At 38.5% G+C, this 21595-nt stretch overlaps 2 protein-coding genes across 2 annotated transcripts; both read left to right on the top strand.

Moving 5' to 3' along the window:
• Nucleotides 1–1658: 1658 nt before the first annotated feature.
• On the top strand, nt 1659–12859 carry slc13a5a (solute carrier family 13 member 5a). Its single transcript, XM_026938635.3, has 12 exons — nt 1659–2036; nt 3728–3856; nt 3973–4109; nt 4403–4593; nt 4697–4877; nt 4963–5085; nt 5289–5501; nt 7058–7164; nt 7859–7980; nt 8747–8908; nt 12035–12172; nt 12317–12859. The coding sequence occupies exons 1-12, from the start codon at nt 1932–1934 to the stop codon at nt 12440–12442; spliced, it is 1734 nt and encodes a 577-aa protein (XP_026794436.2). The 5' UTR covers nt 1659–1931; the 3' UTR covers nt 12443–12859.
• A 3262-nt stretch (nt 12860–16121) lies between these two features.
• On the top strand, nt 16122–19059 carry med31 (mediator complex subunit 31). The gene is made up of 4 exons (XM_034310988.2): nt 16122–16304; nt 16499–16573; nt 18012–18108; nt 18259–19059. Exons 1-4 carry the CDS (start codon nt 16283–16285, stop codon nt 18473–18475), a joined length of 411 nt encoding a protein of 136 aa, XP_034166879.2. The 5' UTR covers nt 16122–16282; the 3' UTR covers nt 18476–19059.
• Nucleotides 19060–21595: the final 2536 nt, after the last annotated feature.

Genomic DNA, 21595 nt, shown 5'->3' with positions numbered 1-21595 from the left:
ATCATCACACCCACATGTGCATCCCTTTCCAGATTTAGTCCTATACTTGCACTTATAATAAAGCTCCACTCTTCTGGGAAGGCTTTCCACTAGATTCTGGAGCGTGGCTGTGGGGATTTGTGTTCATTCAGCTACAAGACCATTAGTGAGATCAGGCGCTGATTTCTGGGGTGCAGTCGGTGTTCCAGTTCATACTAAAATTGTTCAGTGGGGTTGAGGTCAGGGCTCTGTGCAGGACACTCGAGTTCTTCTACTCCAACCTTCACACACCATGTCTTCATCGAGCTCACTTTGTACACAGGGGCATTGTCATGCTGGAACAGGTTTGGGCCTCGTAGTTCCAGTAAAAGGAAATTGTAATACTACAACGTACAAAGATACTGTTTACAAAGAAGTATACAAATTGTGTACTTCCAACTTTGTGGCAACAGTTTGGAGGAAGAACCATACATGGGTGTGAGGGTCAGATTTCCACAAACTTTTGCAATTATGTAATTTTGTAATAAGTTAATCATTAAGAGTGATTGGTCACATTGCTTGAATGTGTGTGTTTGTGTGTGTGTGTGTGTGTGTGTGTGAGAGAGAGAGAGAGAGAGAGAGAGAGAGAGAGAGAGACTAAATTAAACACGTACACAACACCAAACAGACAAATTCTTAGTAAATACACAAATTTAGGACGGAAGGAAGGAAGACACACTAAAACCTATAAACCCAGTGAACAAAGCCTCTGGAAACACCGTGACCAACAGGAAGTAGAAACCGAGACACATTTTATTCTGATCTGTCCAAACTATAACCACATTAGACAGGAATATTTCCATAAATTCACAGCCATCATCCCAAACGTCTCCTCTCTGAGCCCTGAGCACAAACTGAGCTGTGTTTCAGGGGAACATGGAGGAAGTGTGCGACTGGCAGCTACGTTCATATTCACTCATCATCATATAAGAAACACAAATCACCCCTAATCTAATCCAATCCTAATACTGTCCATTAGAATATTTTATATAATTTATATCAATTAATTCTATACTGCACATGAGAGAGAGAGAGAGAGAGAGAGAGAGATTATGTGTATGTGTGAAAGAGAGACATAGCATGTGTTGTGAGTGTGCAAAAGAGATTGTGTGTGTGTGTGTGTGTGAGAGAGAGAGACAGAGAGAGAGAGAGAGAGAGAGAGAGAGAGAGACTGTGTGTATGTGAGAGAAGGAGAGGGAGAGAGAGAGAGGGAGAAAGAGAGATTGTGTGTGTATGTGTGTGTGTGTGTGTGTGTGTGTGTGTGAGAGAGAGAGAGAGAGAGAGAGAGAGAGAGAGAGAGAGATTGTGTGCGTATGTGTGAAAGAGAGACATACTGTGTGTTGTGTGCGTGCAAAAGAGAGAGAGATTGTGTATGTGTGTGTGAGAGAGAGAGAGAGAGAGAGATTGTGTGTATATGAGAGAAAGAGAGAGAGAGAGGGAGAGAGAGAGGGAGAGAAGGGGGGAGAGAGAGAGAGAGAGAGAGAGAGGGAGAGAGGGGGGAGAGAGAGATTGTGCATGTATATGAGAGAAAGAGAGAGAGAGAGAGAGGGAGAGAAGGGGGAGAGAGAGATTGTGCATGTATATGAGAGAGACAGAGAGAGAGAGACTGTGTGTATGTGAGAGAGAGAGGGAGAGAGAGAGAGGGAGAGAGAGATTGTGCGTATGTGAGAGAGAGAGGGAGAGAAGGGGGAGAGAGAGATCGTGTATGTATATAAGAGAGACAGAGAGAGAGAGAGAGGATGAATGAATGAGTGAATGAGAAAGACAGAGTGAAGGTGTGAGAAAGAGCGCGCGCTCTCATTGGTAAACGCAGTTTCTCCCTCGCGCACCTTCCCCGCAGTAGGCGAGCGCGCGTGGCGCATTTGTGCCTAAGCAGCGTGACCCGTGACATCACTGAAGAAGAAAGAAGAAGAATGATCGTGCGGTTGTTCAAGTCGATTTGGGGATTGAAGAATGGATTTATCCTCTTCTGCACTCCGTTTCTTCTCCTGCCCTTGCCCCTGGTTATTGGAACAACGGTATGTATCGCCTGTAGGAGTCAAGACTGCCAAAGTTGCAAGAAAAGTTGCAGAGTAGACAAGTGTACTTAGACCACTCTGTTCTTCTAGTTTAAACATTAAATCTAGAAATGAGAGTGTCGAGAACCCCGGTTTGTTGTTCAGTGTTCTTTTAAGAAAAAATGATGGTGCATTGTGAGGAACTTCAGCTTCTCCGCACGCGCGCTGGTGACTTAAACTAATCATCTCAATAGTTAAAATGGTTTAATTGCTGATTAGTGATTAGTGCACGTCCCACGCGCCTTTGCAGGGTGAGGGGAACTTGTGTGACGCTTGCTTAAACATTCTACTTCTTCTCTAAAGGGACTTCCACACACACACACACACACACACACACACACATAATGCCCCTGCACCCCCTTTGTTGTCTTTGCGCTTTGTTGTCATAAAGAAGAGCGGATTCCACACTATGTCTTTTTTTTTTTTGCTCACTGTCGGCATTCCTGCTCCTCTCGCACAGACAACAAGCAAGATTTAAAGAAATCTCATTTCATTTTCAATATTTGCATTAAGCATTAGAATGTTAAAAAAAATGGTGTCATTGTGTAGCCTATCAGGGAATAAATAACCAGGAACTCTGCGCCTTACTATCATCTGCTTACTGATGACTTTTTTCCCTTTAACTAATGGATAATTTATATTCAATTAATTTGCATGATCTCATGGTTTTTTTTAGATAATGAATTCAACCTAACATAAAAAGTACCCAAGGTATATCATCCCTATAAAATAATAATAATAATAATAAAAGGGTGGCACGGTGGTCCTTGGTGGAAGCTTCAAGCTTGGTCACTGTCTATGTGGGTTTCCTCAGGGTTCTCCGGTTTCCTCTCACCTCCCAAGAACATGAAGGGAGGAGAACCGGCTACGCAGAATCGCCCCTAAGTGTGAAAGAGTGTGAGAATGTGTGTGTGTGTGCATGGTGCCCTGGAATGCACTGGCATCATATCCAGGGTGTATTCCTACCTCACGCCTAGTGCTCCTGGGACAGGCTCCGGAGCCACCATGACCCTGACTGAATGAAGATAATGCTAATATTAATAATAATAATAATAATAATAATAATAATAATAATAATAATAATGTTATTAGTAGTAGTCGTGTTGTCACCTTTTTTAAAACTTAATATCAGGTACTGAGTGACACTGACACTGAAAGAACATGGGGCAGTCGTGGTTAGAGAGTTGGACTTGTAACCTGAAGGTGAACCGAACCCCCAACTGCTCCCCGGGTGCCGCAGCAAAAAAAAGGCTCCCCACTGCTCCGGGTGTGTGTTCACAGTGTGTGTGTGTTCACAGTGTGTGTGTGTTCACTACTGTGTGTGTGCACTTGGATGAGTTAAATGCAGAGCACAAATTCCAACTATGGGTCACCATACTTGGCCACACGTCACTTCACTTCACTTCATATGAAAAAGGGATAAAATATGCTTAATAATATTATGCAAAGCTGTAAGTTAAATTGTCTTTTTTTTTTTTTTTTTCGTGGTTCTAACTCCCAATAATAGGGCTGTTATATAACACTAAAATGAACAGCCTGTTACTTCAGTGTCTGTCATTAAGAGCCTTGCAGACAGAGAAAGAGATGTTCAAGAGAGATTTTGTGTCTTTATCTTTCTATCTATTAATCTTTATAATGTTTGGACTCTGCAGGTAGCTAGCTGTGCCTATGTTATCGCGCTGATGGCAGTGTACTGGTGTACCGAGGTGCTGCCTCTGGCTGTAACTGCTCTCTTACCAGTCGTGCTCTTACCACTGTTCGGCATCATGGACTCTAAAGATGTACGTTTTGCTACGTTTAATTTTCCATGCAAGGAATTTTATAAAACCTACTTAACCATACACACCTGTATGGTATGGAAGTTTATTATTTCTGTTTATGTGTGTGTGCGTTTTAGGTTTGCATGCAGTACCTGAAGGACACAAACATGCTGTTTTTGGGTGGCCTGATTGTAGCCGTCGCTGTAGAGCATTGGAATTTGCACAAACGCATTGCGCTGCGAGTTTTGCTCATCGTTGGGGTGCGGCCTGCCCTGTGAGTGCCTACACCACGTGTGTTATAAAATGTCCTTTATCTATGGTTTTGAAGCACACCATGACATGTGTGCATGTACAGCATGCGGACTAGACTAAATTGCCAAGTGATCACTTATCGCAAAGATAACAGCAATTACGTACTGTGTGTCATTCTGTGTTAGTATCTTTACTTTATCTTTATTATCACATGTTTATCATCATGGTGCTGATTACGCATTGTGATGCCTAGTGCTAAGTTAACTAAGAAGTGCGATGTGTCAGAAGGGTAATTGTTAATACAACTCTGTGCAGGCTGATGTTAGGTTTTATGAGCGTGACGGCATTCCTCTCCATGTGGATCAGTAACACTGCCACTACAGCCATGATGGTGCCCATAGTGCAGGCAGTGCTGGAGCAGCTCAACAACACAGCGGGAGAAGAGGAAGCTGGAGCTCCTTCAGAACGGGAGGGGAAACTGCCTGAGAAACAGGCTGATGGCCAGGGTGAGTGTAGAAGTCCTACACTCCTTTCATGAAATCATATTTTATATAGCCTTAATTGCATATGAGCTTTCAGTTATACGTGTGCATTTTTGTTTGTGTGCAGTGCAGGTGAATGGCCTCAGCTTTTCTACAGAGAACACAGAGGAACAGAATATGAAAACCAAGGAGATGCTGAGAATGTGTAAAGGCATGATGCTGTGTGTGTGTTACGCTGCTAGCATTGGTGGAACTGCCACACTCACAGGCACTGGGCCCAATCTGGTCCTCACAGGACAAATGAGCCAGTAGGTCCCAAACAGTCACGATTAATAATGTTGACTGATCATGATCTATAGCAACACTGTCTAAAGTCTTGGGTTCTCTCCTCAGGCTCTTTCCAGAGAACCCAAATGTTCTGAACTTTGCCTCCTGGTTTGGTTTTGCCTTCCCTAACATGATTGTTATGCTCCTGGCAGCCTGGCTGTGGTTGCAGCTTGCGTTCCTGGGCTTCAAGTAAACAATACATTATTGACTGTCATAAAATTTAAAACCAGTTACCTATAAATATATTGTTCTGTGTATTGTTATTTTTGTACTCTCTCTCTCTAAATACTCTGTATTTACTATGTCTATTCGACTGATACTATGGCACCATGCTGATATGAAGTCACTGTCTCTCTCTCTCTCTCTCTCTCTCTCTCTCTCTCTTGCTCTAGTCTCAGAAAAACATGGGGCTATGGCTCAGCGAAGACAGAGAAAGAGATTGCTGCATATAATGTGATCTGTGAGGAGCATCGTAGGCTTGGTCCCATGTCCTTTGGGGAAATAAGCGTTTTAACACTCTTTTGCCTACTAGTGATTCTGTGGTTCACACGTGACCCGGGCTTTGTGGACGGCTGGGCAACACACCTTTTCAACAGTGAAAAAGAGTACGGATCAATTCTGATCATAAATGACTTAACTTACTTTTCATCATCTTTTCATAATCCATATTATGTTTCTCAAATCTCTGTACTATTCTAGACTATTTTTCAGTATACATACAGTACTGTGCAAAAGTCTTAGGCACATGCAGAGAAATGCTGTAGAGCAAAGATGCCTTCAAAAATAATGAAATTAAATGTTTCTACATTTAAAAAAATACTATAAAGAGCAGTAAACAGTAATGAAAGAAACAAAGTCAATATTTGGTGTGACGATCCTTCGCTTTTTTTTTTTTAAATAGTAGTCTCAGGTACAGTTTATGCAGTTTTATTAGGAAATGAAGCCAGCCACAGTTCTTCTGGAGACTTTGACTGTCGACTCGCTTCTTATTTCTGCAGCGAAACCCAGCAGCCTTCATTATGTTTTTTGTCTGAAAAGTGTCTCTTATGTAATCTGCTGCTTTCTTTACTGACATACAAACAATTTTCTGTAACATTTAATTTTGTGCTGGAAAACTAATGTTTGGAAATCTAAAAAGTTTTTGTACTGAATCAATAATGTCAGAAAAGTAAATAAGTCAGAAAATAAAAATCTATAACTAAGTTTGTACAAAAAAAAAATAGGGTGCCAAGACTTTTGCACAGTACTGTATACAGTATACTACAAAGACATGAATGATAGACTGTATTTGTTGAACAACTGACAGTTTAACAGGTAATGGATATAACCAGCATGGCTTTCAATAACGGCAGTAGAAAGTCTGTCTGTGGTCAATACTGTTAATGAACGTCACATTAAAAAGAAAAATACACGTAGCACAGCAAGTTCAGCAGGTAATGAGGCACCCAGGAAAAGGCTGGAAAGTCCATTCTTATCTTTCATTGACAGTCAGCACATAAGGTTTATCTGTAAATGTTTTCACGGATGTTTAGACCCATAGGTTAGCAAACAATGACGCAAATGATACCGTTTCTAATGTCATCAGATGCACTTTGACTTGCAGCGAGCTCAGAACCAAAATTGAAAAAAAAGAAAACCCAACACACTTGATTACTCAATAAATAAATACCAACCAGTGTAGAAAACAGAACAGAGTGTTTCGAGCAGAAAAAAAGAAGAAAAAGATCTGTCCATCTGGAAAACATGCTTCCGAGTTTGCTAAAATGGATGACAAAAAAAAAAAGAATTGATCTTTAGCCTAGTGCACCTAAAGTGTATCCTCGTATCAGATGATGTGGCGTAGCTTGTAGGTCAAATGTCTGAGGATTTGTGAATGGAGTTTCCAAGAGGATATTATCTGCAAATAGTGGTTATGTACATAGTGGTGTAATGATCAATTACTCAGTTCCACAAAATCCGCAGTGTTATTATACAATACAACAGAATTCAGTTGGTCAGATATGTTTTTTCAATACTTGAAATTTACTGGTACTTCTTAGTGACATTATTATATTAGATACAGCATGTAAAATACACTCTAATCTGCAGGCTCAGGAATATACAAAATGACACCTTAGCCTAAATCCTCCTAACATCTCATGTCTAATCTTCCTCTGGACAGGTACGTGACAGATGCCACAGTGGCAGTGTTTATCGCCTCTCTTCTCTTCGTGCTTCCTTCTAAACCCCCCTGCATGTGCTACTGTAGGTCAGAGAGCTTCGACACAGGTAAGTGAATGTCTGCTATCTGAAATCCAGTTTCTCCAAGTTTTTAGTCTGCAATGTGCCAAAAGTTTCCAAACAGTATGTATAGTACTTATTCATTCATCTCCAGTTAACCCTTTTTCCTGGTCAGGGTCACGGTAGATCCAGAGCCTATTGCAGGAAAACTGTGTGCGAGAAGGGAATACATGCTGGATGGGATGCTAGTAATAACAGGAACTAACTTGCAGGAATGCCTTGCATCATTAAATGTATCTATAAATGATTAAAAAGCGTCATGTCATTCATTAATAAATGAAAAATTGCAATCGTTGGCAAATCACTGTGGCAATTCAGTTCAGGTTGTGCTGTTATGTGAAGATAATCCACTTCTACTAAACGTTGGGTCGTATCACCTACTGAGAAGTTGGACAACATGCAAGGCATTTGTTTTTATGTGTGACTGAATAGTTCTTAACCCCAAAAAATCAATACAGAAAAATCAAGAATATTGGGCATCCAATGTTTTTTTTTTCTTATGGTTAGGTTTATATAAGTACATGAGATTTTATGCCAGAAGGCCGCAATCCTTAAGAACCTCTATGAGAACAATGACAGCTATACAGCAAATCAGTAGATGCAACATTATACCTGTGATAATTTACTTCTCTGGAATATGATCATTTATTAAAATGTGAATATTGTCCTCATTGTGTTGCAGTGCCCCAGTCCAACAGTGAACCTCGAACGGCTTTGCTGACTTGGCAGGTGGTTCAGAAGAAGATGCCATGGAACATAATACTGCTGCTCGGAGGAGGTTTTGCCCTGGCTAAGGGCAGTGAGGTAAAATGCACAGAAAAGAATACATCGTATTACACTGGAAAGCAAAGATTTCGCTACTGGGAGTAAAACATGTGCTGTAGCTAGCATGTCCAGATTTGAAGTTATATACACATCAGTAACATTAGGACGTGCTAAGACACATTTGGGCATGTTGACGGACTGAGGGCACGCCCATAGCCTGTATAAGGTTTTCTTGAAGAGTGTGTCTGTTTTAAACTTAAGATGAATAGGCGCAGCTTTGTGAACCATCATGGCAATTGTTTTGCTACTTTTTTGGTAAATTTACTCCGTGTGATCAGCACAAGAACCTAACCAATAGAGTGAAAACTGTTATAACACAAGTATTATTTCGGATGTCAAATTGGAGATCAGGATAAAAATTGGGCACCTCATGCCTGCTGCACTGTGTGTTACTCCGTGCGTTACACAGCGATCGAAATGAATTGGCAAATGAAAAGCAATGCCTTTAGCTGTGGTTGTGGTTTGGCATGAACAAAAAAGAAAAAACAATCATACTGTTATTTCTGCTGCAACCCCAACCTAATGGTTGATTACTACTGGTTTCTGCAACGGGCAACTACGACCACTAACAAGGGCAAAAGCAAGTGCCTAAAGCACACGATTACGTGTAGGACACATGGACTCGACCCAGTAGCAGGCAATTTTTTTGTGTGTTACATTACGTGAGTGTCAGGAGATCCACAGTATGTGCATTTCCACACACACATGCTGTTTATACTCTGTCTGAATTTCTGCACACATAAAGGAATCAGGTTTATCCGGATGGCTTGGGGAACAGATGTCTCCACTCCAGACCATTCCTCCATGGGCTATCGCTATAGTCGTGTGTCTGATGATAGCAACCTTCACAGAATGCACCAGCAACGTGGCCACAGCCACCCTGTTTCTGCCGATCCTTGCCTCTATGGTACACACGTTTCCTTTTACTCATACATGCATGCAGTCATCACTGGGCTTTTAACAATGATTAATGTTGTGTTTATCTGTAGGGTGACAAATATTTAATCAAAATCAAAGATACTCATTTACAGTAAGGGCTTAATAATTTTAACAGAATATCAAGAAAGTCATCAGCATTTTGTATATTTGCTCATAGACATGTCATATTAAATGAAATCCCTTTTTTTCTGTGGTTTATTTAATACATTTACATTTTTGCCAATGTTTTTTCTTTGGATTAAACTTGCTATGGGTAACATATAATTCAAAATAACAGGTTTTGAGATTTTTAAAAAAATCAGAACCCTCAAAAATACAGATTTTATGTAAATCAGGCCGAAGCTGAAGCATCCAGGATTCCCAGGAAAAAGTAGACGCTTTCAGAGTGCTCAAACCAATTAAATTTTTTTTTTTATGTATTTCTAAAATAGCAGGTTTTCTACAGTGGTGTTAAACACTCGATGCCCAGAGGAACTATTTACGTAACATTCAGCTAGTTAGGCTATGCTAGCATTAGCTTGCTGGCAATCATTAGCTAGCTAACAGCCAAAGTTAGCTGTGTAATACTAATTATTAGTTAATTATTAGTAATACTAATTATTACTAGTTATTTCAGTAGAGCATAAAGGATGTGTAATCTCATTACAATTCATATCTTCTGTTTTGACTCCTCTTAACTCCTCTCCACGTTTCTTCGCTTCATGGACACGAGTGTGCCAGACTGCGATTCGCTAAATGCAGAGTTTGCCGACTCTGAAAACGTCCATTATTCCCTGGGAATTCAAGATGCTTCACTTTTGGCCTAATTTGTTTTTAGATTTAGATTTTATTTAAACTCTTAAAACTGTAAGCCATAATTTCTAATTATATGTTTTTTAAGGCAACTCTTATGCCTAGCAAGTTCAAAATAAAGAACAAACTTTGGGAGTAAATGTAAATCTATTAAATGTACCACAGAACTCATTTTATTTAATGTGCTGTGTATATAATTTAAAGATACAGTATGAAATTCAGACTCCGAATACCTTGGTCAGCATCCAAGCTCCTTGTGCGGGATGTTTAAATAAAATTCACAGTACTCTCCTTAAAATTATATAAGAATAGTATTTTAATGGTCACGATTTCTTATGTCTCTCCTTTTCTATGTTTGATATTTCTTAGTAAAAGTAGTAAGATTGAAACAAGTGCATTGTTCATTTCCATGCCGACTGCAATACTTTAATAAGTTATGCACATATCCATGTATAAGTACAAACAGATTCAGAGTTAGGCTTGTGAGTCATGAAAAGAACCTGCTCACTGCTCCACACTTTAACACAGCCTTGTCTCTTTGAGCCTCCACCCCCTCTCATGGTCCTTCACCTTTCCTCCCTGCCATTCTAAAGCTTCTGGCACACACTGCCATGTCTTGATGAATGTAGACCACTGTGAGGAGAGCTTCTGAATAGGGAGATTTGAGTGGGGCCAGAGCTCATGTAGCTCACAAAGCAGAGCTATGAAGATGCCATTGTCAGGGAGAGAGAGAAGGAAAGACGGTGCATTGAAGCTAATGGAAGGTTTACCTCACGCCAACAAGTGGACTGAAATCTGGCATCGGCGTGTGTGCGGCCCTTGTTTCTCGCTCTGTGTAACGCAGGATTTCAAAAGCAAAGCTTTCAAAGATCTTTCTTTACTTAACACTTTTGTCTTTTGTCTTTGTACCTATCCCTTTCTGTGTGCAAGTTTGTATTTCACTGTGACAACCTGTTTGAAGGCCTACCATTAGGGACAAACCAACAGGATTTTAGTAAGCAGTCAAGAAAATGCTACTGCTTTAAAAATAGAGCATTTGCTAATCATCCATGCAATATTTTAGTTAGTTAAAATAGTCAATAAATCTAGGTGCGAATGTTTGTTGAAATGCTAATGATCCTTTTGGAGTGACAAACGATTTAAAAAATGTTGCTGTTGTACAGACGTTAGCTAACGTCCCATTGAGTTGCTTGCCTTTCTAGATGTTGTCCATTTAGATCCACAGAGTTATTATTGCACCTAGTGGTCAAAATGGTATCTGCAACAAGCGCTAATAGAAGCACGTTGAGGAAAGAATCACGCTGCCCCATACTCACGCTATGAACATTTTCAGCAGACAGGACAGTTAATGACAGGGTTGCCAAGGTCGCATTTTTACACCAAGTTTGGCTAGTTTAAAAATGCTCTCTGGCTGTTTTGTTTTATAGCAAATAATCAGAATGAAATCTAATACATTTCTGCAAACAATGGCAAAGTGTAAATCCATACAGCGTGTCTATGATGTACAGAACCATTTCTATCGTAAGATATATTGCAAAGATTGGGAGAGGGAAATGTGGATTATGGAGTGGATAATGTCCAGACCTTGTTTCCTGCACGAAGGCTGAGAAAAAGAAGAAAAATGTGTCTCCCTTACCCAATTCAAATTTTTCGGGCTAAGTTCAGGTTTTTTTGTGTGGTTTTGAGATGTTTTTGAGATGAAACCTGGCAACCCTGGTTAATAATATTATCTCTTCTGTGTATGCCTTGCACATGGGAACTACAGCTGTTGTATTGAAAACAGTTGAGCAAAGGTACATCAAAAACCACACAAAACGAGCTGCTAGACTGTATGTTGTCGACCCTCAACCGCCTCTCAATTACTGAGACAAATATCACTAGATAGTAGTTTATAGCATTAGTCAAGTGTGATAGCATCTAGACTTAATTTTGTTTGAGGCTGTGCTGTTATTAATGTCATCCTGTTTCATCAAAATATGGTCATGAACAGCTGCTGCTGTTGTCTAAGGAAAAAATACAAATCATGTTGCATTGAACGTAACACAGAGATGTTGTTTACTCATTACAACTGATTCTAAACGATTCCCTCAAATGCACAGATTGATGAGATAGGCAGTGGCAAAGTATTAGCTAATTGTTTGTCTAATGAAGAGTCTGGAATTAACCAGATGAGGATCAGATATTTCATGCATACAGTTAATCACTGTGCTTAATTAAAACATCAAGAAAGCTATATTTGTTACAACCATATGTTTCAGATATAGTACCTTGTGCTAACTGATTCTTTTATTTTTTTTGCCAGTCCCAGGCCATAAGCATGAACCCGCTGTATGTCATGATTCCCTGCACCCTCAGTGCTTCCTTCGCCTTCATGCTTCCAGTGGCAACTCCTCCGAACGCCATCGTTTTCTCTTTCGGTTATCTGAAAGTGTCAGACATGGTGAGTATCATTAACTGATCATTCATATTCCCATGAATAGTAGCACTCTTCCTAAATAAAACCCTTTCCTGAGAGGAAATGTTCTCTCAGAAAAGTATCTTTACAGTATTTCCATATTTAACTAACAAGATGTTTCTTCTTCAGGCCAGAACTGGGATTGTCATGAACATCATTGGGATCCTGTGCATCACCCTGGCAATCAACAGTTGGGGAAGAGCCTTGTTCCATTTAGACACGTTTCCCAGTTGGGCTAACACCACAGCAGTCTGAAGGAATGGACTCTATTGTGCAAGCTAAACATATCACATGTATGATCCTCAGCCTTTTCCCTGATACTTTGTGCTAAGAAGATGAGAGTTTTGCTAATATCTCAGCAGTGACGGGTTCTTCCGCATGCCTCAGGCACTTATACTGTGACAATGTGACAAGTTTGTCAAAACTACTGTAATATACAAATCAGAGTACTGCAGTGACAGTAATACATGTAGATTTTGTTTCTTTTATAAATCTTATGAAGGACAGTGATAGACGTCTATAATCATATTTGTATAAGATTTTTTAAAAGTTATTTATCTGTATACATGTGAAGGGTATTATATTACTGCCTTTTGAGATTACTATAAACACTGCATAAAATTGCATCTTAGCAAGTGAATATAGTCAAATATATCAAGTATTTCCTATTATTAGATTACAATAAACCCAATATATGATTATGAAACCTATTTCTAGACATTTCTATGAATTTCAAGCTTTAAATACATAGACTTGATCTATTGGCAGACAATTTTTCTGATTTTAAGCATTTATTTCTAGAAAGAAGCAAAGATATCTGCCAAGAGAATAAGAAATGTGCATCTAAAAACAGGCTGATTAATACTGTATTTGATTTATAATAATAATAATAATAATAATAATAATAATAATAGAAAGATAAATTTGCCCATATTCAAGATATTTTCACTTGCTAAGACATTTTTTGTAGTGAAGCAGTATTTGATTGTGTATAGTAAAAGTACAGTAAAATCTAAAATGATTTTTTTCCAATGATAGTGAAGGCAAGTGTGTGTGGTAGTGAATGCGTTTTTGTACCACTACATTCTCGTTTTATTGTTCATGCAAGCACTTATAATGACTCATAGAGCCAGCGTAGTCACAAACTGTATATAAGTGTTTCATATGCCATAGCCTAATCACTTTATAAAACAGAATGTTCTTATATATTGTATATCCTGTTTTAATAAAAAATTTAATAAAAAAAATGACCATTACCATTACATAAGTTATAGACTGTATAGGTGGTAATATAACACTGAAGTTCTTTTTCAGGTCATTTAATATTAAAAGAGACTCACAGTATCCAGCTTCAGGTCAGAGGAATTCAGTACTATCTCTACAGTTTATATCTCCCTGTGATTGGTTTGTTGAGTAGGAAGCTGGAACATTCTTCACTCCTTACTTAGTTACACAATGCTGTAGCTAATAACAGAATATGTTGCACTGCATGGGCTGTATTTTTTTATTCCCCTTATTATTATTATTATTATTATTATTTTTGCAGTGGTGCTCAAATCCAGAAGTATTATGCACCCTTCATGAAAATGAGCAAACATTAATTTATAAAATGAATACCACATGCAATGACTAATATATTGAGCTTAAATGTAAGAACACAATGCAAAACATTGGTTGCAATTTTATCAGCTCCGCAGAAAATAACATTTAAAGTAGAAGAACAATACTGAGATTAAAGGTGGTGACTTTGACAGAGGTGTCATGATTTGAAATTCCACCATTGCTGTACAACACTCCTGATGGCCTGTTCATCCTAATGAATGACTGCTGCACATCCACCTGTCATAAGCCCTAACAAAACACTCCTGACAAAACCAAGGAAAGATAAGCCTGAGACAAATGATTTCGTTTCTTAAATCATTTCAGATGTTTCCTGTGCTGAATGGCCATTTTATTTGACCTTAAATTTGACTCTTGTGTCAATTTGACTGAAATATCTTATGAATTTGGACGCCAATGACTTTAAAATTCTGCAGTAAAATTATTCTGATCATTGTTCAAGAGACTGTAAACTGATATGTGTGGGTTTGATAGTCTACCAACTTGAAACAGTCATTTTGTAGGGCCTTAAAATTGACTCCTGACTCAACTGACTAATCTTGTGATTTTGAAATCCAATGACATTAAAATGCTGCAGCAAATTTAATTCACTTTTATTCTCAGCATAGTGCAATACACTCTGATTTGATTGATCTAACAATTTGAATCGACCAGTTTATAGTGGGTTACATTTGACATTGCAGAGTTCAGTGCCCTTATAGTCATCAAGTCAAAGTGATGATCTAGGTTGGATGTAACAGCCGAGGAGAGATGATACACCTTTTTGTGTTATCTTTCCTGTTTATATATGCAATAATGTGGGGGTTATTTTACATGTTTATATGGCGTATGTGTTTTATATTGATTTGTTCATTTTTAATCTTTAAATCAGAAAGTTAACCATTTATTTTTCACGACAAAATTCCTCACCTTTCTCCAAAGAGATGACGAGACATTACTAAGAACAGCTAAGCCTCTAAGCACTAGGGGCAGTAATAAGACCAGAGTTTACACAGAATGGTGTGAAAAAAAAAAAAAAGAAATCACACCGTGCCGCAGTTCTGCAGGAGGAAACACCTTGTTGATGAGACAGGACAGAGGAGAGTGGCCTGACTGGTTCAAGTTGACTACAGTAACTTAAATAGCCACTCTTTACAACCGAATCTGAGGCTACAGTCCACACAGGCTCACAGAAACTGGACAGTTGTAGATATAATGCATATCTAGAGACCTTTTCCTTATTTTTACCGAAGAGGAAAAACAGATAGATCCATAATCATTGTTGTATTTCAAAGCCATTTCACTTGTAATCTATTGTAATATATGGGGGGAAACCTCTTTTTCAACAGATCTCTTTTAACCCTGTTCTCTCTGTGGTCTAGTTTGGAAGAATGTAGTATGGATGAAGCTGTAAACCAGATCCGTTATTACTATAACAGGAAAGAAGTGCAATCTAGCTGTAATATACAACAGGGAAAACACTTTTCTATGTGCACTTGTTCTCAGAGTAAAGATAAAATGTCTAGTGTAAATGAGATAAGTAGCCTAAAATAATAACATAATTTATTATAATTTATTTATGTCTGCAACAATTAAAACTACAACAAAAGACAGGGCGAAAGTTATAATTAACAAGTTTATCTGAATCACGATTGAGTGTTAAAACCTCTGGGGACAGTACATTCTAGACTTTAAAGCATGTGTTTAATTGCAAACTACACTATATGGCCAAAAGTATGTGCACCCCAAATATCACACACGTATGTGGTTCTTCCCAAAACTGTTGCCACAAAGTTGGAAGCACAAATTGTCTAGAATGTCTTTGTAGTATTACAATTTCCCTTCACTGGAACTAAGAGACCCAAACCTGTTCCAGCATGACAATGCCCCTGTGCACAAAGCGAGTTCCATGAAGACATGGTGTGTGAAGGTTGGAGTAGAAGAACTCAAGTGTCCTGCATAGAGCCCTGACCTCAACCCCACTGAACACCTTTGGGATGAACTGGAACACCGACTGAACCCCAGAAATCAGTGCCTGATCTCAGTAATGCTCTAGTAGCTGAATGAACACAAATCCCCACAGCCACGCTCCAAAATCTAGTGGAAAGCTTCCCAGAAGAGTGGAGCTTATTATAACAGTAAAGTGGGACTAAATCTGGAATGGGATGTTCAACAAGAACATGTGTGTGACTGGTTAGGTGTCCTCATACTTTTGGCCAAATAGTGCATTGCTCAAGCAACGAGAAATTGTAGAGCTGCGTGATTAAATTTTTTTCTTCAATACTCCACCAACAGCAAACTGTCGTAAAAAACGCACGACGTTGTTGTTATGTACGTCACCGGAAACAGGTTGGCGACAAATATGGCGCAGATGTAGACAACACTGTAGTACTTGAAGTCGAAATGAGCAAAACAATGCTATTATAAAAAAATATTCGCTGTATTTTACATTTAAAACTCAGTTAAAACGACATTCTTCATATCCAGTTGTGTGTAATGGCGGGCGTCATGGAAACAGGTTTGTAAAAAAAAAAAAAAAAGTTGATTATTTTTTTCCCAGCAGCAGCTAGCTAACTAGCTAAGCTAACACAACGCTGTTTGACGTTGCTGCTTTGAAACAGGATGATAGCTAGATGGCTAATGTTTTTTTTTTTTTTTTTTTTAAAAAAAAAAACGTATCGATCCTTAATGTATTCGTTTTTGATCATACAGAAGAGCAGGCGAAGAATCGTTTCCAGTCGGAACTGGAGTTTGTTCAGTGCCTGGCCAACCCGAATTATCTGAACTGTAAGTATGGAATCAGTTCCACCTTTTTATTTAAATATCCCTCTTTCACTGCTGATGTTTCTACATGATCTGATCGTCCTGTCACTTATATTTCTGATCAATATATGATTAATATCTTAGCAATATTGGCCTTAACAGAAATAACAACTATATTGTGAGTGTGAACTTCTGGGCAGCTCATAAACTAGCTTGAGTGTAGTTTTAATATTTGTTGAATCATATTTGCATATAAAACTCATTGGCAGAAATATTTATGTACTGTATTCACAACTTAGTTATTGTGTATGAGGGTGTATATAAAGTCATTGTCCACTTTATCAGGAACACCTCTACACCTGCACATTCATGTAATAACAAAATCATGCCGATCCAGCTCAAGCGCTTCAGCTAACGTTCACATCTGACATCAGAATGGAGAATGTGATCAGTCCTTTTGAAAACGACGTGGTTGTTGTTGCTCGATGGACTGAGTTCTGGTATTTCAGAAACTGGCAATATCCTGGGATCTTACACAAAACCTTCTCTAGAGTTTACACAGATTAAGAAATAAGAAAATCCACTGAGTGGCAGTCCTGTGTCAGAAACACCTTGCTGATGAGAGAGGTCAGAGGATAACTACTCGTTACAACCGTGGTGAGCAGGAAAGCATCTCAGAATGATCATATGTCAGACCTTGAGGTCAGATGGGCTACAAAAGCAAAAGACCACATCAGGGTCCACTCCTGTTAGCTAAGAACAGGAATCTGAGGCTACAGTGGGAACAGACTCGCCGAAATCGGCTAAATGAATATCGGAAAAATGTTGCGTAGTCTGATGAATTTCGATTTGTGCAGATGGTAGGGTGAGAATTTGGAGTTAACAGCATGAATCCATGAAACTAACCTGTTCAGGCTGGTTTTGGTGGTGTAATGGTGTGGGGAATATTTTCTTGGCACACATTGGGCCCCTTAATACGAATCGAGCACCATTTTAATGCCACAGTCTATCTGAGTATTAATACCAACCACATGCATCCCTTTACCCAGAATTTACCCAGCATGTTAATGCACCATGTCACAAAGCCATGTCTCAAACTGATTCCATGAACATGACAATGAGTTCGGTGTGCGTCACTGGCCTCCGAAGAATTGAGGCAGTTCTGAGAGCCAAGTGGGTCCTACCTAGTATTAGTGTGGTGTTCCTAATAAAGTTAGTGTGTGTGTATTTACAGTATATCTCACAGTATTTCCCTATCTTTCATTACACAGTTTATCTTGATATTTAGATTTTCACATTCTCGCAGTTGCTTTAAAGGCTTTGTAACAATGGAGGTGTAAAGAACAGATAACTGACTGTGCTCTGAAAAGTGTATCATGATGTTAAAATGTCACAACTTTGTGATCTCTAAAATCTCTTTATATCACCCTGCCTACCTTGGACTTTTTGCTTCTCCTTGTAGTTTTGGCTCAGAGAGGCTACTTGCGAGAAAAACCTTTTGTGAATTACCTGAAGTATTTGCTTTACTGGAAAGAACCAGAATATGCCAAATTCCTCAAGTAAGTGTCATGTTGTTTACATTAGCTCCTTATCATATATTATTCATTTCAGTTATTTTCTGATTGTTCATTTACAGAAGAGATTCACGCAAACATTTTTGGTGAAACTAGTGTGAAAGTATCCCAGTCTGCTGTGTCTTTACCGTACAGATATCCTCATTGCCTGCACATGTTGGAGCTGTTGCAGTACGAGCATTTCCGGAAGGAGCTGGTGAATGCCCAGTGTGCCAAGTTCATAGACGAGCAGCAGATCCTGCACTGGCAGCACTACTCACGCAAGCGCACACGTCTTCAGCAGGCTCTCGCCGAGCAGCAGCAGCAGCAGCAGCAACAGACGGCTCCACATGGCAACGCCGCGTCCAAATGAAGCAGAAACTGTCACACACCGGCTAGTGAGGCATATGTACACTACGCCTCAAGTCATGCTCTCGGGAAATGAGTGTAAATATTGTACAATTGTAGGTATTTTTTTTCTGTGTGGTAACACTGAAAGTTGGTCTAAGAGACTGTAGAGTTTTGCGGTTAGGAGTACTAGACTGAAATGCAGTAGACCCATGATGTCATGATGACGATAAAAGTTAAAAGCTTATACATTACATGTTTAGTTCCAATTGAATGAAACATTTTCTATCCCCGGTGTGTTCATGCATATCTTATAAATGCCAGTAAGTCTGGTAAACTCTGATTACATAACACCAAACCCTGGGGAAATTTCTTTTTTCCCCCATTTTTTAACTTTAGATCAATTCAGATATTGTCGCTTGAGTCACTGGTCTTTCTTTATAAACTTCACATTAGATGAATAACTGATGTTGGATCTGTTCAAGGGCGTGAAAGCGTGAAACACAAAATAGCACTGTAACTGAGCAATGTCATGTCAAAGTGGCTTTATTTTCAAGCGTCACCACCTGTTTTTCTTATTCATGACACAAAATAAAGACTTTTGTATGACGTTTTGGCTTAAATTCGGGTCAATTTTATAGTTTCTATTAATTTCAGAAATGACTTCAGAAAGGAATTCAATGAATAGCTGTAACAAGGCAAGTGTGATGCATTTATGCCGTTAAGAAATAAGACTCAGCAACCCTGCGATGCACTAGCCTCACATCCAGGGTGTATTCCCATCTCGCCCACACGCTATTCCCGGGATTGGCTCCGGATCCACTGCGACCCTGACCAGGATCAAGTGCTTACTCAGAGGGAGTGAGTGACTCAGCAAACTCTTACCTAAACCATGACTCATTTTCAGTACACCTCAACAAATTCATAATCCATTTAGTTTAGTCAATGGTTAAAAGCATGACATAAATGCAACAGTCCTTAACTTCGATCCTGGGAAGCTCCTGGCCTGCACTGTTTGAAGTTTCTGCCATATTGTGCCCTATAACTAAGCTTTTTGAATTAAACACTAAAAGTTTAACATTAGTCAAAGGTCCAGTATGTAACAAATTGTAAAACATAGATTATGAAATCCTGCTAAAATTAGTGTAACTGCCTGGCGATTTCACTGGGATGATAAGAAGTGTATAATAATAATAATAATAATAATAATAACATCTTTATATGGTACTTTTCCTTTATAGTGTCCAAAATCTCAGTTTTCTACATAAAAAAATTCAACACTGAACAATCATAAAACAATCCACAATCATAAACAGTATTTAAGGATATAAGATATGTTAGGATAAAAGAAGCTGAAAATAAAATACTAAAACATGTCTTATGAGAACTGTATTTAATAGAATTGAAGTAGGTGTGGCCAACCTTGAGCAGCAAATGATTTGGTTTAGGGATAATGGACCTTTTCAAACTTTAGAGCTAGTGCCTGTTACATACAGCCAGCCATTTATTACTTTATTTTCTAATTACATTATGGTGACAGATCATCTCGTACAATCAATGTTATTACATTTGACATTTAAGGTGACTTTTTTTGATCTTCTTTCATCAGCATGTTGGTCTAATTTCACTTTAACTGTTTCCTACATTACCCACAAAAGACGTTCAACTCCCTGCCGATAGTGGAGCAGTGGGATTTAGCCCTCGCTTCATCTCTACCTAAAGAGAGTGATGCAGCGGCGCTTTAGTACTTCAGTCTGTCCAGCTCTCCCACCACCTCTCTGTCCGCTCTGCTCAAACAGATCAGCTTCCAGATCTTCAGCTTTCATGCTAATACCGCCATCAACGCCATCAGGCTCATCATCTCGTAGATTGCCAACTAGCCAAGCTGATCTGCATCATATAGCTGCATTGCATTCTGGAGCTTTGAGTCCAATGTTTGCTCCAACATCTCCACTACTTCTACACTGAATTTCTCATTAATATGACAGTGAATGTTGCTGGAGAATAGTGAGTGAGAAAACAAGCACTTGCTCTTTTGTTTTCAGGCGTTAACAGCGAATATGTTTGAATTGAATTGCTGAAATGTTTTCTCCTATAGCAATAAAAAGGTCCCCCGTGACATCATCGTGGCACACAACCTTCTCACAGGAGCAACAAAAATACACCACCGACCAACAAATGAGCACCAAAATCGCCAAACAGAGCACAAATATTTCTGTATGAACATATTTCATGTGTTTCAGGGTGGAGTTTTCCTCTAATGGCTCCAGGACTAATAGGCTATTTCAATATTTGGACCAATATTTGACCAACTCAAAGCAAGACTTAAATCTTAAAAGTGTGTTGACCTGTTCGTTGTGTTGTAGCAAGTGCTACACCTAGCCCTCTGTCTGTCACAATGATCCTCACCCATGGGGTACGCTGGAGCACTGCACATCCCGTCACTTTCTGTGGAACTGTATATGAACGGTAGGTACTAGGAACAAAGTTCAGGTGTTTATTTGTAGCAGAGATGTATACGTTGCTCGTATAAAAATATGATTATTCTAACTTAAATAAGTTGTTAAGTTGGGAGATAAAAACTGGGAACCAAATAATTATTGTATATGAATATTTAGACACCTTAAACAGTTTTTCTATATTTTTATTTGATAATTTTTATATGTAAGTAGGCCTAGTAATTAAAGCCTAGTTTTTTTATTTAACTTTTTTTTTTTTACTCGCCATTTGTTCTGTTTCTCGATGAATAACCTAGTTTATATCAAAGCAAGAAAATTATTATTATTATTATTATTAGTAGTAGTAGTAGTAGTAGTAATAATAATAATAATAATAATAATAATGAGAAGAAGAAGAAGAAGAATTACTACTACTACTACTACTACTAATAATAATAATAATAATTTTCTTGCTTTGATATAAACTAGGTTACTATTATTACTACTAATAATAATCATAATAATGATAAGAAGAAGATGAAGTATTACTACTACTACTACTACTACTACTACTAATAATAATAATAATAATAATAATAATAGTTATTATAATAATAATGAGAAGAAGAATTACTACTACTACTAATAATAATAATTATTATTATTAGTAGTAGTAGTAGTAGTAATTCTTCTTCTTCTTCTTCTCA

Source organism: Pangasianodon hypophthalmus, chromosome 15 (assembly GCF_027358585.1).
Source record: "Pangasianodon hypophthalmus isolate fPanHyp1 chromosome 15, fPanHyp1.pri, whole genome shotgun sequence".
Lineage (NCBI taxonomy): Eukaryota > Metazoa > Chordata > Actinopteri > Siluriformes > Pangasiidae > Pangasianodon > Pangasianodon hypophthalmus.
The sequence above is the reverse complement of the archived record's forward strand: the minus strand, read 5'-3'. Positions and strand labels throughout refer to the sequence as shown.